At 45.0% G+C, this 14,118-nt stretch overlaps 1 protein-coding gene across 8 annotated transcripts in view; it reads left to right on the top strand.

The window, feature by feature from the left end:
- Positions 1–14,118, top strand: part of LOC105497527 (OTU deubiquitinase 7A) — a 368,351-nt gene that overhangs the window by 331,967 nt on the left and 22,266 nt on the right. For all 8 annotated transcript variants that reach the window (XM_071067240.1, XM_071067242.1, XM_071067244.1 and 5 more), the window contains one exon: positions 13,210–13,337. In XM_071067240.1, the coding sequence (XP_070923341.1) occupies positions 13,210–13,337 (128 nt within the window). The remainder of the gene's footprint in view (positions 1–13,209; positions 13,338–14,118) is intronic.

Raw genomic sequence — 14,118 nt, 5'->3', positions numbered from 1 at the left:
TCTTTCACCTCCCTGGTTAAATATATTCCTTGATATTTTTGTAGCTAATATAAATGGGATTGCCTTCTTGATTTAGTCCTCAGCTAGATTGTTACTGGTATATAGAAATGCTACTGCTTTCAGTATGTTAATGTTGTATCCTGAAACTTTACTAAACTCGTGTATCAAATATAAGAGGTTTTTGGTAGAGTCTTTATGGTTTTCTAATTATAAAATCATATCATCAGCAAACAGGGATGATTTGACTTCTTCTTTTCCACTTTGGATGGCTTTTGTTTGTTTTTCTCTTGCCTGACTGCTCTGTGGGGACTTCCAGCACTATGTTGAATAATGGTGAAAGTGGGCGTCCTCATCTTGTTCCAGTCCTTAGAGGAAAAGCTTTCAACTTTTCCCCATTAAGTATGCTGTTAGCTGTGGGTTTGTCATATATGGCCTTTATTATGTTGAGGTGTGTTCCTTCTATGCCTAGTTTGTTGAGGATTTTCATCATGAAGTGATGCTGAATTGTATTGAATGCAAAAATCCTTGACAAAATACTAGCAAATCAAATCCAACAGGACATCAAGAAGATAATACACCATATCAGGTGGTATTTATCCCAGGGATGCAAGGATGATTCAACATACACAAATCAATGAATGTGATATATCACATAAACAGAATTAAGAACAAAAACCATATGATCATCTCGATAGATGCGGAAAAATAACTGATGATTTCTTATTTGATCATCTGTTCGTATCTCTTTCTACCTAAACCTGCATTCATGGGCACACATGGGCAAGCGTGAGCATGCTGAGCACAGTGCTAGACCTGTAGTTGATGATCAGTAACTATTTGTCACCTGGTTGACCTCAGCTTATTGATTCTAAGGAATAAGATAAGCCGTGTTCCTCGAGCCACACTGGCCACTGCTAGAAGCATCTTTCAGAGCCTAAGATCCATTCAGTCCCTTCAGAGCACTGGGAGGCCCCCGTCCTTCCATCCCAGCTTCCCAGGCCATAGCTCTTAGCAGAGCCCCTGCTAGACTGTACTGTGTCGTTGGAGAGTCTTTTGTAAAAGGTGCCTGTCTGGGCAGGCACAGCCCTTGACCAAGGGCAAAGGCCCATAGCAGGACATAGGCTGGGTTCAGCCCCTTGAGCCTCCTCAGACTGGCTCTGCTGGGCCCTACCTGAGAGAGGAGTTGAGGCACACCACTCAGAAATGCTGCGCATGAGATCTGTGCATGAGGAGAACCTTGCACCTGTGAAAAGGAGTGAGGACTGTCCCCACATACTGTGCTGTGGGTGTCTCAGGATGCATCAGGAGGAGGAAAAGGCAATGGTTGGAATAGCAAGTATAAACTCCTACCTAGAGGTGGGAGGATGTGTGCATACAGTTTATGCGCATTTGCTCACATTCATACGTGTGCACACATGTGCACTTACATTTTTTTTTTTTTAGATGGAGTCTTGCTCTGTCACCCAAGCTAGAGTGCGGTGGCGCGATCTTGGCTCACTGCAACCTCCACCTCCCGGGTTCAAGCGATTCTCCTGCCTTAGCCTCCTGAGTAGCTGGTGCTACTCAGGTGCACACCACCATGCCTGGCTAATTTTTGTATTTTTAGTAGAGACGGGGTTTCACCATGTTGGCCAGGATGGTCTCAATCTCCTGACCTCATGATCTGCCCGTCTCAGCCTCCCAAAGTGCTGGGATTACAAGCGTGAGCCACCACCGCGCCTGGCTAATTTTTGTATTTTTGGTAGAGATGGGGTTTCACCGTATTGGCCAGGATGGTCTCGATCTCCTGACCTCGTAATCTGCACGCCTCAGCCTCCCAACGTGCTGGGATTACAGGCATGAGCCACCGCGCCCAGCCTTACACTTACCTTTTTTTATGGAAGGTACACCAAAAAGCAACACCTATGTCCCCATAGGTGAGGTGACTGCAATTTATCATCCAAACTGGTTCATTTGGGGAAAGGAAAGTGGGCACTAACCACTTGGGATGTGTGCACAGGACTTTCCCAAGCAAAACAGGAGGTATGGACGCCCCATCTGGAGGAGGGGATGTGGGGAGGGACCTGGGAGGCTTCATCCAGGCTCTCTGTCTGGGTGGCTGGGTGACTGCTCATTAACAAGCCCCAGACTGGCTTCCTTGTCCATGACGTGGGCTCTTGCCAAGGATGGTCTCCAAGGATGGTGCCTACAGTTGAAGCCAGGGTGCCCCCAAACTGTTCCCTGGGGCCTGAGATACCATCTGGACCTTGCTCCATGACCTTTGCTTCTTGGTCCTGCCAGGAGGGACTCCTCAGCCTGGCCTCTGCCTACCCCCATCTTTCTCAGGGTGTTTTCATTGGATAGATGGTATATCCCTAACCCTGGAAATTCTCCCTCCTCAAGTACCCACTGGAGAAGCGGGTGTGGGTGCCCTGGAGAACCCAGTGTGTGGCGCCCAAAGCATGTTAGGAAGTTCTCAGGGCATGCACATCTTGGAGGATGAAGTCATTATATTGCATGCCAGTCTTCTTTGCAGTAAGCACTGATTATTAAGCATTTTAGGAATTGTTATGTCTTTGCCCAGTGACCAGATTCTCCCCACAATCCCAGATCTCGCATTTGCTCAGCAAACTCACAAGAAGACATGAAGTCTTAGGGCTAAAAGTGGTAGTGAATTTTCAGAATTGGCTTTTCTGAGCTGATTTCTACCAATGGGCTCTGGTCACAGAGTGCAGGTCACAGTTCCAAACTCTCGTCCCAGATAAGATCTTGTTTGCCCCTCCATTTTAGAGCCCCCAGCTAAACTGGAGTTCCAGTACCAGAGCAGCTAGCAAACCTGCAATAAGGAGAAATGAAAAGGGGCCTGGACATGGGCGTTTACAGTGTGCCTTTCACGGGATACTTCTCTTACCTGGCAGGTGTCCTAACACCTGGTTGCCCAACCCATGACCAGGGGGTCCCTCACATGGGAAGCTTGTTTGTACTGGCAGATGGCTTTGTGGCTCCTGTCTGGCCTGTGTCTATTTTTTTCTTACCTGATCATCGCTCTGTGGCTGGGACCAACCTTGTGTTCTCCTTGGCGTCTGGTGAAAACATGGCCTGGGGTAGCCTCTGCTTCTTCCAATGGAAGGTGCAAATTCAATCCACTGCCACAATGAGAAAGGAGTTCAAAGATTTTTACTTATAGATCCTGGGCATGGAGGCCATCATGAGTTGGGAGGGCAGTGCTCCATCCCAGGGCCACATGAGGTAGGGATTAAGAGTCAGGCAGAGAGATCCAACTAGAAACATATATAGGGGAATAGGATGTGGGTCACTTTAAGTTCATGGGCAAATGCCTTAATGGTCCATTTAAAGGAAGTGGTAGGAAAGCGGAAAGCCCAGTCTCCTAGGCAGGGAGATACCTCTAAGTTCTTATCTCTGGCCACCAGCTTGGGTCATTGGGTGTGGTGTTCTACTTCCAATGCCCAGGCAGCAACCTCTGCTGTTTCGTTTCCGTTACACCCTCTATACCCTCAGGAGCCTGAGGAGCCAAGCCAATGCTCTCTGGCTGCCTTCAACACTGAGGCTCCTGGTATAGAACCAGAACCCTCCCTAAGTCTTGGACAAGGAGCCAGAAGCAAGGAGGAAAGGGCATTATGATTTTCAAGCTGCCCCAGCTGGAGCTGGGATCCTCTCTGCTACCCCCTGGGTCACTGAGCAGGTTTCAGTTGCTCACATGGCTCCCATGCTCAACACTAAAACTGGAATGGAGAAAGGATGCTCTGCTGCAGCTGTCCTCCATCACCTCCCAACTGGGCCCGCCATCCTATCACTGCTGCTGAAGTAAAATGGCCCTGCCTTAAGTTAGCCATGAAAAGAATGCCATGCCAGTACAATGGTGCCTGATACTTAGCCTTTGCACTGTTGTTACCATGGAGGCCCTCCTGCATAGCTACTCAAATACCAGGTGTTCTGCCAGGAGGCTCCATGCTGGGCATGGCCCAACTCCATGCCTTGGCCCTAGCACAGATCTTGAAGGATGGGTAGATGAATGGACAGACAAGTAGGTGATTGTGTAGACAGATGGTAGAACAGAAGAATGGAAGGATGAGTATGTGGATGGATGGATGGATGGATGGATGGATGGATGGATGGATGGATGGATGGATGGATGGACATGTGGGTGGATGGAGAGGTGGACAGGTGGGTGGGTGGGTGGACAGGTGGGTGGCTGGGTGGACAGGTGTATGGGTGGGTGGACGGCATGGATGGATGGATGGTTGGATGGATGGATGGATAGATGGATGGACAATTGGATGGGTGGATAAATATATGGATGGATGAAGAGAGGGAGGGAAGGAAGAGAGATGGGTGGGTGGGTAGGTGGGTAGATGGAAGGATGAATGGGTGGATAGATAGGTAGGCAGAAGAATGGATAGATGGGTAGATGTTACATGAAGGCAGAGTTCCCTGAGGGCCTCTGCAGTGCCTTTCACAGCACCAGCATATAGTAAGTGTTCAAAGAATATTTATTGGTTTTTTGGTTGGAGACCCTGCTTTAAGTTCTGCATGAGAAGAATGCTGTGCCAGTACAAAGGTGCCTAATACTGAGCCTTCACACTGTTGTTACCATGGGGGTCCTTCTGTGTAGCTGCTCAGATCCCAGAGTGTTCTGCCAGTAAGTGAAGATGGGACTCAGAGTCCAGGGCTGAGAGGGCTACCATTCATCTTGCTTTGCCCACTTCTCAGCATTAGTATCTGACTCACGAGCAGCTCCTCTCATTCCAGCACTGCCCCCTCCATTCCTTGAATTAGGGAAGGAACAGTGCTGCACATTTCTAGTTGGGGTATTTCTCTCTCCAAGTATGCAGATTGTAACTCCATGTTCTCTCCTCCTGTGCTGTTCATTATCTTGTTCAACCATTTCACTTGCTGGCACTCGGCGCATACTGGGTGACAGGGACAAACAAGCAACTTCCAAAAGCACTTGACCCCCCAGGCACCACAGCTTGGCTTTCAGGGGTGGCTGGGCAGGCGAATCACCTGCGACGTTTCAAAATGCACACCCAGGAGCACTGCGTTTAGACCTGGCATAAAATATATGTGTGTGTCTGTTTGAATATGTGTTCATGTCAATACATATTTAAAACATTCCTTTTCTACTTTCCTTTCCTTCCTTGCTTAAAAAGTAAGTTCAAAAGCCATTAGGTGGGGCAAAGCAAGGTGGCATCTGGAGTGGGTGGGGGATGGGAGGACACCAGGGGCCAGAGCGAGATGTCAGCCAAACAGGTGAAAAGGGTCACCTTGGGGAGGGGGAGCAGAGGCGGGAGATGGCTGACATATGGGAAGATGGCTGACATAAGGAAATGCTTTAGAATGAATACAAACAAGTTTTCTCACAGTAAGTGAAGAAAGTTGCAAGTAGAATTAACTTTGTGGGGTTGGATTGGAATTGGGATATCAGTGAACTCAAGGTTTTCTATAAATATTGAGAGGGAGAGAAAGATGAAAATAAACATGCAAATCTGTATCCATGTGTGAGTGTGAACTTGAACCACATTTTTGCACCAGGAAGCAAGAAAGCGTTCTAAGAAATGAAGGAAGCTGGGCACGGTGGCTTACACCTGTAATCCCAACACTTTGGGAGGCTGTGACCGAAGGACGACTTGTGCACAGAAGTTCAAGACCAGCCTTCGCAACATAGTGAGACCCCTGTCTCTACAAAAATGAAAAAAGTTTTCTGGGCATAGTAGTGTCCTGCGGTCCCAGCTACTTGGGAGGTCAAAATGGGAAGCTCACTTGACCCCAGGAATTCGAGGCTGCAGTGAGCTATGATCTCACCACTGCACTCCAGCCTGGGCAACAGAGTGAGACCCTGTTTCAAAAAAAAAAAAAGAGAGAGAAAAAAGAAATGATGATGATATCACAGGACACAGATCCAGCTTTAGAAAAGCCACACTGACCACATCAAGGAGTATCTGAGCATCCACATAATCACACTAATGGATTATAACCCATTGACTAAAATGGAAAACCAGAAATCCATAGTGATACCAATAAACATATAAAGGTCTGGTGAGGAATGGAGTGTTTGCATAGGTTCAAGTTCCTCCCCACAAAATGCTTGTTAATTTCAAAGGAAAAATTAGTAGCTCTGCAGGGGCAAGGCCTGGGAGATGACCTTAAGGAGTGGTCCAGGTCCACCTCACCAGTGATGGGACAACCTCACCAGTGATGGGACAATTTGCAGTTCACACAACCTGACAAGATGTCACGAGAAGGACTCAGCTTGACCCAATCCAATCTAACCATGATGAACTAGAGAAAGCCTTATGAAGGACATTCTACAAAATACCCAGCCTGCAGTCTTCAAAAGTGTCAGGCCGTGGAAGTCAAGGATATCCTGAGAAATGTTCCAGGTGAAGGAGACTAAGGAGACGCCACCGCTGAATGCTGCACCTGATCCTGAGCAGGAACCTTTGTTCTGAAAGGCATTACTGGGGAACAACTGGCACACATGTGGGGTCTGGTGATTGCATGTAACCGGGTGAATTCCTGATGTCACTGGCTGTGTGGTGGTTGTGTAGGAGGATGTTCTGTTCATAGAAAATGAGCAAGAACTTTCCAGGCTGATGAGGCACCAGGTTGGCTGTTTATTTTCAAATGGTTCAGGGAAACAAAAGCTCTTTTTACCATACGTGTGCAACTATTTTGTGAGGTTTCTATTGCTGCCAATTTTTTGAACTGTTAAGATAAATTGGGTTGGATGTGGTGGCTCAAGCCTGTAATCCCAGCACTTTGGGAGGCCAAGGCTGGTGGATCACTTGAGGCCAGGAATTTGAGACCAGCCTGGCCAACATGGTGAGACCCCATCTCTACTAAAAATACAAAAATATTTAGCTGGGCATGGTGGCAAATGCTGGTAAAAGACTAAGCTCCACTCCTGCCAGTTGCTTCTCTAGGGGAAGGGGAAAAAGCAAAAACACCAAGCATGATGCCAGCCAGCCAGGCACACCAAAACTTAAGTCCCTCTCCCCAGCCCAGCTCTATGTGAAAAAGAGGGCGGGGACTGAAGAAAAGCCCACAAGATGAAAGGACCTAATTCTTACAACTAACGACAGGTGTCTGCCAAGCCTCTGGGCCAGTGATGGCCCTGGGCCAGGACTGCAGCCGGCCCGGGGCCAACACTACAGCCACGCAAAGCCCACCCAGCCCAAAAAACTAAGTGTATAAAAAATAAATAATAAATAAATCGGGGAAAAAAAAAACAGGAGAAACAGATGACAGCGCATACACGGGGCGGGCCCGTGCCTTGCCCAGCCTGCGCTGCAGGAGCCGCAGAGCGGGAAAAAAAAGGAAACAAAAAAAGGACAGAGAGAGCAAGAAAAATAAAGTGCAAATTAAAGAAAAGGAAAATAAAGTGCAAATAAGAAAAAAAATAGGAGAAAAAAGTAAGTAAAAAAAAACTAGAAAAGACAAAAAGAAAGACACAGGGTAAAACTAGGAAAAGAAATAATGTAAAAGAAAGGCAGAAAGTTAAAACATGTTAAAAATTGTCTGTAAAAGTTATAAAAAAGTTTATGCAAAAATATTATATAATTTAAAAGCAATTAGGCCTCCTAAATGTAAAACTATTTAAAAAACAGTTTATGTACAAAATATGTAAAAAAAATACTTTTAATAAAATTACAAAAAGACATAAAAATATGCATTTTTACCTACATTAAAAGGTTAAAAAAAATTGTTTTAAAAGTTTAAACAAATCCGGGCTTGGTAACTCATGCCTGTAATTTTAGCACTTTGGGAGGCCAAGGCTGGAGGATCAAAAGGTCGAGAGATTGAGACCATCCTGGCTAACATGGTGAAACCCCGTCTCCACTAAAAATACAAACAAATTAGCCGGGCATGGTGGCGGGCGCCTGTAGTCCCAGCTACTCGGGAGGCTGAGGCAGGAGAATGGCGGGAACCCGGGAGGCGGAGCTTGCAGTGAGCCGAGATCGCGCCTCTGCACTCCAGCCTGGGCGGCAGAGCAGGACTCCATCTCAAAAAACAAAGAAAGAAAGAAAGTTTAAGCAAATTTTAACTATTAATTATAAAGAAAATTCTGTATGTAAACATATTAGGTAAAGAGGTATCCAATTTTTCTGTCAACTAAAATAAAAGCACAATAAATTTTTCTTAAAGCCCTAACCTGCTCTTTAACAAAAATTATAAAAAGTTTTAAAACGCCTATAAAAACCTTATCTTATAGTCAGATATTAAAAGTAAATAATGTCTATAAAATCTTATTTTAAAAGTTTAACATTGATAGCATATTAATGTAAAAAAATTCGTACAAAAAGCATTATCAAATATAAAATAGTGTTTAACTTTCTTAAAGCCCAAGGGTGGCCAAATAAGTCCCAAGGTCCCTCATCCCCAAGGCCACAACACGCAGGGGCAGTGAAGGCCACATAAAAGCCAAGACCTTAAGAGGGGGCAGGGCCGCAACATCCGCTAGGCAACACTAAGCAGAAACGGAGCACAAGACGCCACCGTGGGGCCTCAAGCCCTACAATATGCAACGAAAATTATAGACTTAATTTATCTTCCACTTTCCCTTGCCTCAAAACTAAAAATCTTTTAACACAGGTACCAACCCTAAAATTTCCAGTACACCAGCACCAGCCTAAAAACCACATCCTTATCAAAAAATAAAAAACTCAAGCCAGCCTGGGAGGGACCCTATTTTATGCTGTTAACCACCAAGACTGCCGTCCGCACAGCCAAGAAAAAAATGGACCCACTCTACTCAAATCAAGAAAACATCTTAGGTTACTATACTAAAATCAAGCCCTACTAAGTTAAAATTTTAAAAAGCTTAATTTTCATATACCTTCTCTATTTCTTTCCTTTCCTTATTCTGTTACTAGCTCCCTTGTTGTTAATGTAACTACATCTAACTCACTTCAAACCGTTGCTTTTAATGCTTGCTCTATCACACCTTGTAAAAATATAAAAAATCAATGACAGCTAGCCTTTTCACACAAATATTTATATCCTGGCCCTCTAATTAACACAATTACCCCTAACACTTGTCGTTATAATCACCTGCGAATTTTCTGCTCCTACTGAGAGGTGAAGCCAACTGGACTTCCTGGGTTGAGTGGGGACTTGGAGAACTTTTCTGTCTTACAAGAGGATTGTAAAATGCACCAATCAGCACTCTGTAGCTAGGATTATAAAACGCACCAATCAGCAGAATCCTAAAAGTAGTCAACCACAGGGAGGACTGAAAAAAGGACATTCTGATAGGACAGAAATGGAACATGGGAGGGGCCAATAAGGGAATAAAAGCTTGCCACCCCAGCCAGCAGTAGCAGCAACCTGCTCAGGTCCCCTTCCACGCCGTGGAACCTTTGTTCTTTCACTCTTCACAATAAATCTTGCTGCTGCTCACTATTTGAGTCCGTGCCACCCTTAAGAGGTGTAACACTCACTGTGAAGCTCCGCAACTTCATTCTTGAAGTCAGCAAGACCACAAACCCACTGGAAGGAACCAACTCCGGACACACTACAGCCTAACAATCTTGCAATAAATGGAACTACGTCCTTTAAACTACTCAAGAGCAAAGTTAAACTTCCACCAAAAAAAAAAAAAAAAATTTATATAAATCTAAAACCTTTCATCTATTTCATTAAAAAATCTATCCCTTCTGTCAACCTTTATCAATATAACCCTGTTCTTCTATCACCACCTCCACCTTAACTAACTCTAAACCTGCCCTTAATCACTTCTGTAATATAGAAATTGACATAAATTTTTTAAAACCCTAAATATTTTTAAAATACACATTATTCCCCCATCTTCCCCTTCTTCAGCAGCCTAAGTTCTAAATCCCACACCAGTTACTCCTACATCTAATAAAAGTAGAATGTCTATTATAAAAAATCGAAGACAGACCTTAGCCATCAAAACAACGTATCAAAATACAAACGCCCAGCTAAAATAAATATTCTGTTCACACTTTAAAAACAATTATTACGCTATTACACTTGTACACATGGTACTCCAGAGGCCCAAATTATCCCCTTTCCACTTAAATGGTCTCCTCGTCAACCAAATATAAACTATGTAGTAGCTCTTCTTCAAAATCCCACTGCTTAAAATAATCCATCATGCCAAGCTCTCTCTGCTATTTCCTAAAATTCAACACCCTGCGCGTCAGCCCCTGAGGGCAATCCAGCTTCCACCTTTTCTAAATGCCAAATTTACTTTGTGCCTCTCATGGCAAGAAAAAAATTTAATATTCCTTAAAAGTATTTAAAAAATAATGCAAGAAGCTCAAGCTTTTCCAAAAGCTTGCCCATCAATCCATGCTTAGCCATCCCCAAACAAATATATGGTAGTACTGTAAAGGACCCTTACTAAACACTGTGCCAAATAATTGAAACAGTACTAATCCAATTAGTGGTGCTTCACTGTAGCATTTCATCAATCTAAAAAACTAAAAACAAAACACCACAGGCCAAAAAAATGTCCTTGTAAGTCCTTTAATCCTCAAGTTTACATAAATGCTATTAAAATCCTGTAAAAAATTTCCAAATAAACTTAAAACACAAAATCAAATACCTGCAAAATTTAAATCCAAGTTATTCTGGTAAGTAACTATGAATAAAAAAAATGTAAACTAAACTACATCTGTTACAATCAGCAACAATTCATAAATTACACTGAAAACGCCATCAAAAAAATAGCTAAGCAATTAGGACCTACCAGACAAATTGCCTAAAACAAGCTTTAAATATAATATTAGCAAAAAAAATTATGTCATAATTAAAACTCAATATTGTACCTTTATTTCTAATACTGCCCCTAACAAAACTATAACAAAAGCACTACAAAAATTAACAGCACTATCCAATAAACGTGCCAAAAATTCTAAAATAAATAACCCTTTTTCTAAAATAATAAAACATCAATTCAATAAGTAAAAAAAAAAAAATTTGGCCAGGCGTGGTGGTTCACGCCTGTAATCCCAGCACTTTAGGAGGCCGAGGCGGGCAGATCACGAGGTCAGGAGATTGAAACCATCCTGGCTAACACGGCGAAACCCCATCTCTACTAAAAATACAAAAAGAAATTAGCCAGGCGTGGTGGTGGGTGCCTGTAGTCCCAGCTACTGGGGAGGCTGAGGCAGGAAAATGGCAGGAACCCAGGAGGCGGAGCTTGCAGTGAGCTGAAATCACGCCACTGCACTCCAGCCTGGGCGACAGAGTGAGACTCTGTCTCAAAAAAAGAAAAAAAATTTTAACTTCAATTCTCACCTTGTTCACTCTTAATAATATAAGCTATTATATTATTCCCTGCCTTCAAAATTTTATACAAAAACTTCTCTCTACCACTCTTACAAAGTTAACTCCTAACTCTCCTCCACCCTATTCAAAAAAATTACTTCTCTTAAAGCAATTAAATCAAAACAGACAAATTTTTTTAAAATTATAAGAGGGAGAATTGTAAAAAGTAAAATAGTGGTTCCTCTTCAAAGCCTTTCCTCCCCATCTAACTAAAAATAAACAATAACTTCTCTTAGAAGCAAAATTTAAAGACCTGTGCCAGCATTCTTAAATATCTGCTAGCCATAATTTTAAAAATCAATATACTTTATATTCTTAGCTCCCACAATTTAGCCTAAATATTTGCCCTGGCATACTTATACTAGTCCAAGAAAGCATTAAGTCATAGCCTGTTCCTCTTCCTTATTTAAAAGCATTTTTACCTTTCTCAACATTCCACACGTTACTTCCTCCTTCCTTTGTCTCCTCTCCTCTGCTTTTGCCTCTTTAAAAAAATTCTAAGTTACTAACCAATGAAAACAAATACAAAATGTAAAATCCCGTTCCAGTCAATAAAAACCAGGCATAGCAATAAGGTGGATGCATCAGGTTATAAATAACCCTATCTCCTTTATTCAATATACTCTCAAAACTGCTAGCAAGTATACCCTTTTTATAAAAAATATAAAAATGGCCTTACTAAAACAATTAAATTTATATTCAAGTGCTATTTCTTTACAACACCAGAAAACAAACACTTCAAACAGGTTGCAGTGAGCTGAGATAATGCCACTGCACTCCAGGCTGGGTAACAAAGTGAGACTCTGTCTCAAAAACACAAGGTAAATTGAATCACAAGAAGAAGAAAAAACATGGGTAGTATGTAACCAGAATTCCCCAGGTGATGGTAATGCATTCCCTAGGATTCACAACCTGCATTCTGGAAGTCCCAGGTGACTGGGAACTTTGCCCATGAAGCCATGAAGCCCTTTCCCTGGGCCATGCCAGGGGCCACACTTGCCGGCCCTGGCCCCACCTGCTGCCATCCTCACAGACTCCCTCCGCTAATTCTGAGCGTTCCTCGGACACTCAGGAACGAGTCTGAGAGCCACCTCTGGGGAGTCTTGGCTGGCGCGGCCATCTCAGCTGGCAGGCACTGCAGGTGCAGCCGAGGCTCCATAACGCTGTGAGCTCTGGCTGTGCTCTCAATGTGCACCTCCCTTTTGGGTGGCCCTGCTATGGGGGGACATCAAGGCTGCCACCTTCTGCCTGAACGTCTTAGGGTTTGAGTGGAAGCATTCTTGAGCCTGCTGTTTCCCTGATCCTCAGACATGAGCCAGGGGCATGGTCAGGGAGGGTCTGGGCCACCTGGGCTGCACATTCACGTCGCATCCCCTCCAGCTCTGGATTGAAATCCAGACAGCCTTCTCACTGTTCTCTTCCATTGGGGTGTCTTCTAGAAGGCTCCTCAGATCTTGGTGGTAATGACCCCACCAGCCCATCAGATGTGCTCAGGGAATCCCTGGGTCTCTGAGGGAAATAAACAGGAGAGGAACCCCTCCATCCCTCCAGCCCCCACTGCTTCCTTGTGAAACACCCCCAGAGAGCCAACAGTCCTGCTGCCACAGGCTCTGGTGGGCTGCCTCCCCCTGCGGAGAGACTCGCCTTCACAGCAGCCAGCGCCCTTCACCTGCGGGCTCTTTCCAACTCGTCTTCCGAGACCGCTCCCACGGTGGGGTAGGGGAGCTGGGACCTGTGCGTTTGCCATCGGCGGATGGCATGAGAAGTGGCCCAGGATGGCGCAGCTGCCGGGGTCCATGAAGATAATATCCAGAGTGGGGAGGACTCAGCCCCTGCATGAAGCAGTCCCCACTTTCTCCATCCTCCATGCTGTTTCAGTCAGTGACCAGCTGGCTCTGTTTTGTTCCACAGTGTGGACAACTCAGAGGACCCCGTGTATGAGAGCCTGGAAGAGTTCCACGTTTTTGTCCTAGCCCATATATTAAGAAGACCCATCGTTGTTGTGGCAGATACCATGTTAAGAGACTCAGGTGGAGAAGGTAAGTTCCTCAAGGGATGTGCTGTATTCCTGACACAGAAAGCATAGCATCCCAGCTAGAAAGCAGATAGCACAGAGCAAGGTCGAGCTCCCAGAGACCACAGAGCTCCCAGAGGCCACAGAGCATCACTCTGTGCAAAGATCTACTCAGCATGTTTCTTTCTCCTCCCTGATGGTGGCAGTGATTGCTCTTCACCAGCTGCCCTGCCTGTCAACAGCAGGTGGCCAGGAGAAATCTGGTCGTGTGGGGACCAGGACTAAGCCCAGAGGGCCTCCTATCTCCTGTTGTGTGCCTAGGGCACAGCAGACAGTCCACACCCCTCTAACAGCCCTGGGCCATGTCCTGGAGGCATTCAGTCACTCAGGTGCCTTCCCGCCCCTCCACAGGCCACCTGTGTGTGAAAGACTAAAAAGAAAGGAAGACAGAATGCATAGCAAGGCTATGATAGAATCAGAACTGGCAGAGAAAGAGGCAGGGGCAGTTTATGGCCTGCCCACCGAAAGCCACACTCTGTGCATAGCCGCTTCTCGAAGGTTCCTCCATTCAGCCCTTGCCACAGCCTCCCAGGGTGGACACCACCCTCCCTACTTTACAGAGGTGAAACTGAAGCCCAGAGAGGCTAGGCAATGTCCCCAGGGGGATCAGCCCAGGGCAGGGAGTGCTCCAAAGCCTGTCCTCCCTCCAGTGTGCGGCTGACCAGAGCATCCCTCCAGCCCAGTTTGAATTTACGCCTGCACCTTACAAAAGTCACAGGTCTTCCAAGGAGTTCCACAAACCAGGA

This window comes from Macaca nemestrina, chromosome 7 (assembly GCF_043159975.1).
Source record: "Macaca nemestrina isolate mMacNem1 chromosome 7, mMacNem.hap1, whole genome shotgun sequence".
NCBI lineage: Eukaryota > Metazoa > Chordata > Mammalia > Primates > Cercopithecidae > Macaca > Macaca nemestrina.
This window is presented reverse-complemented; position numbering and strand designations above follow the sequence as displayed.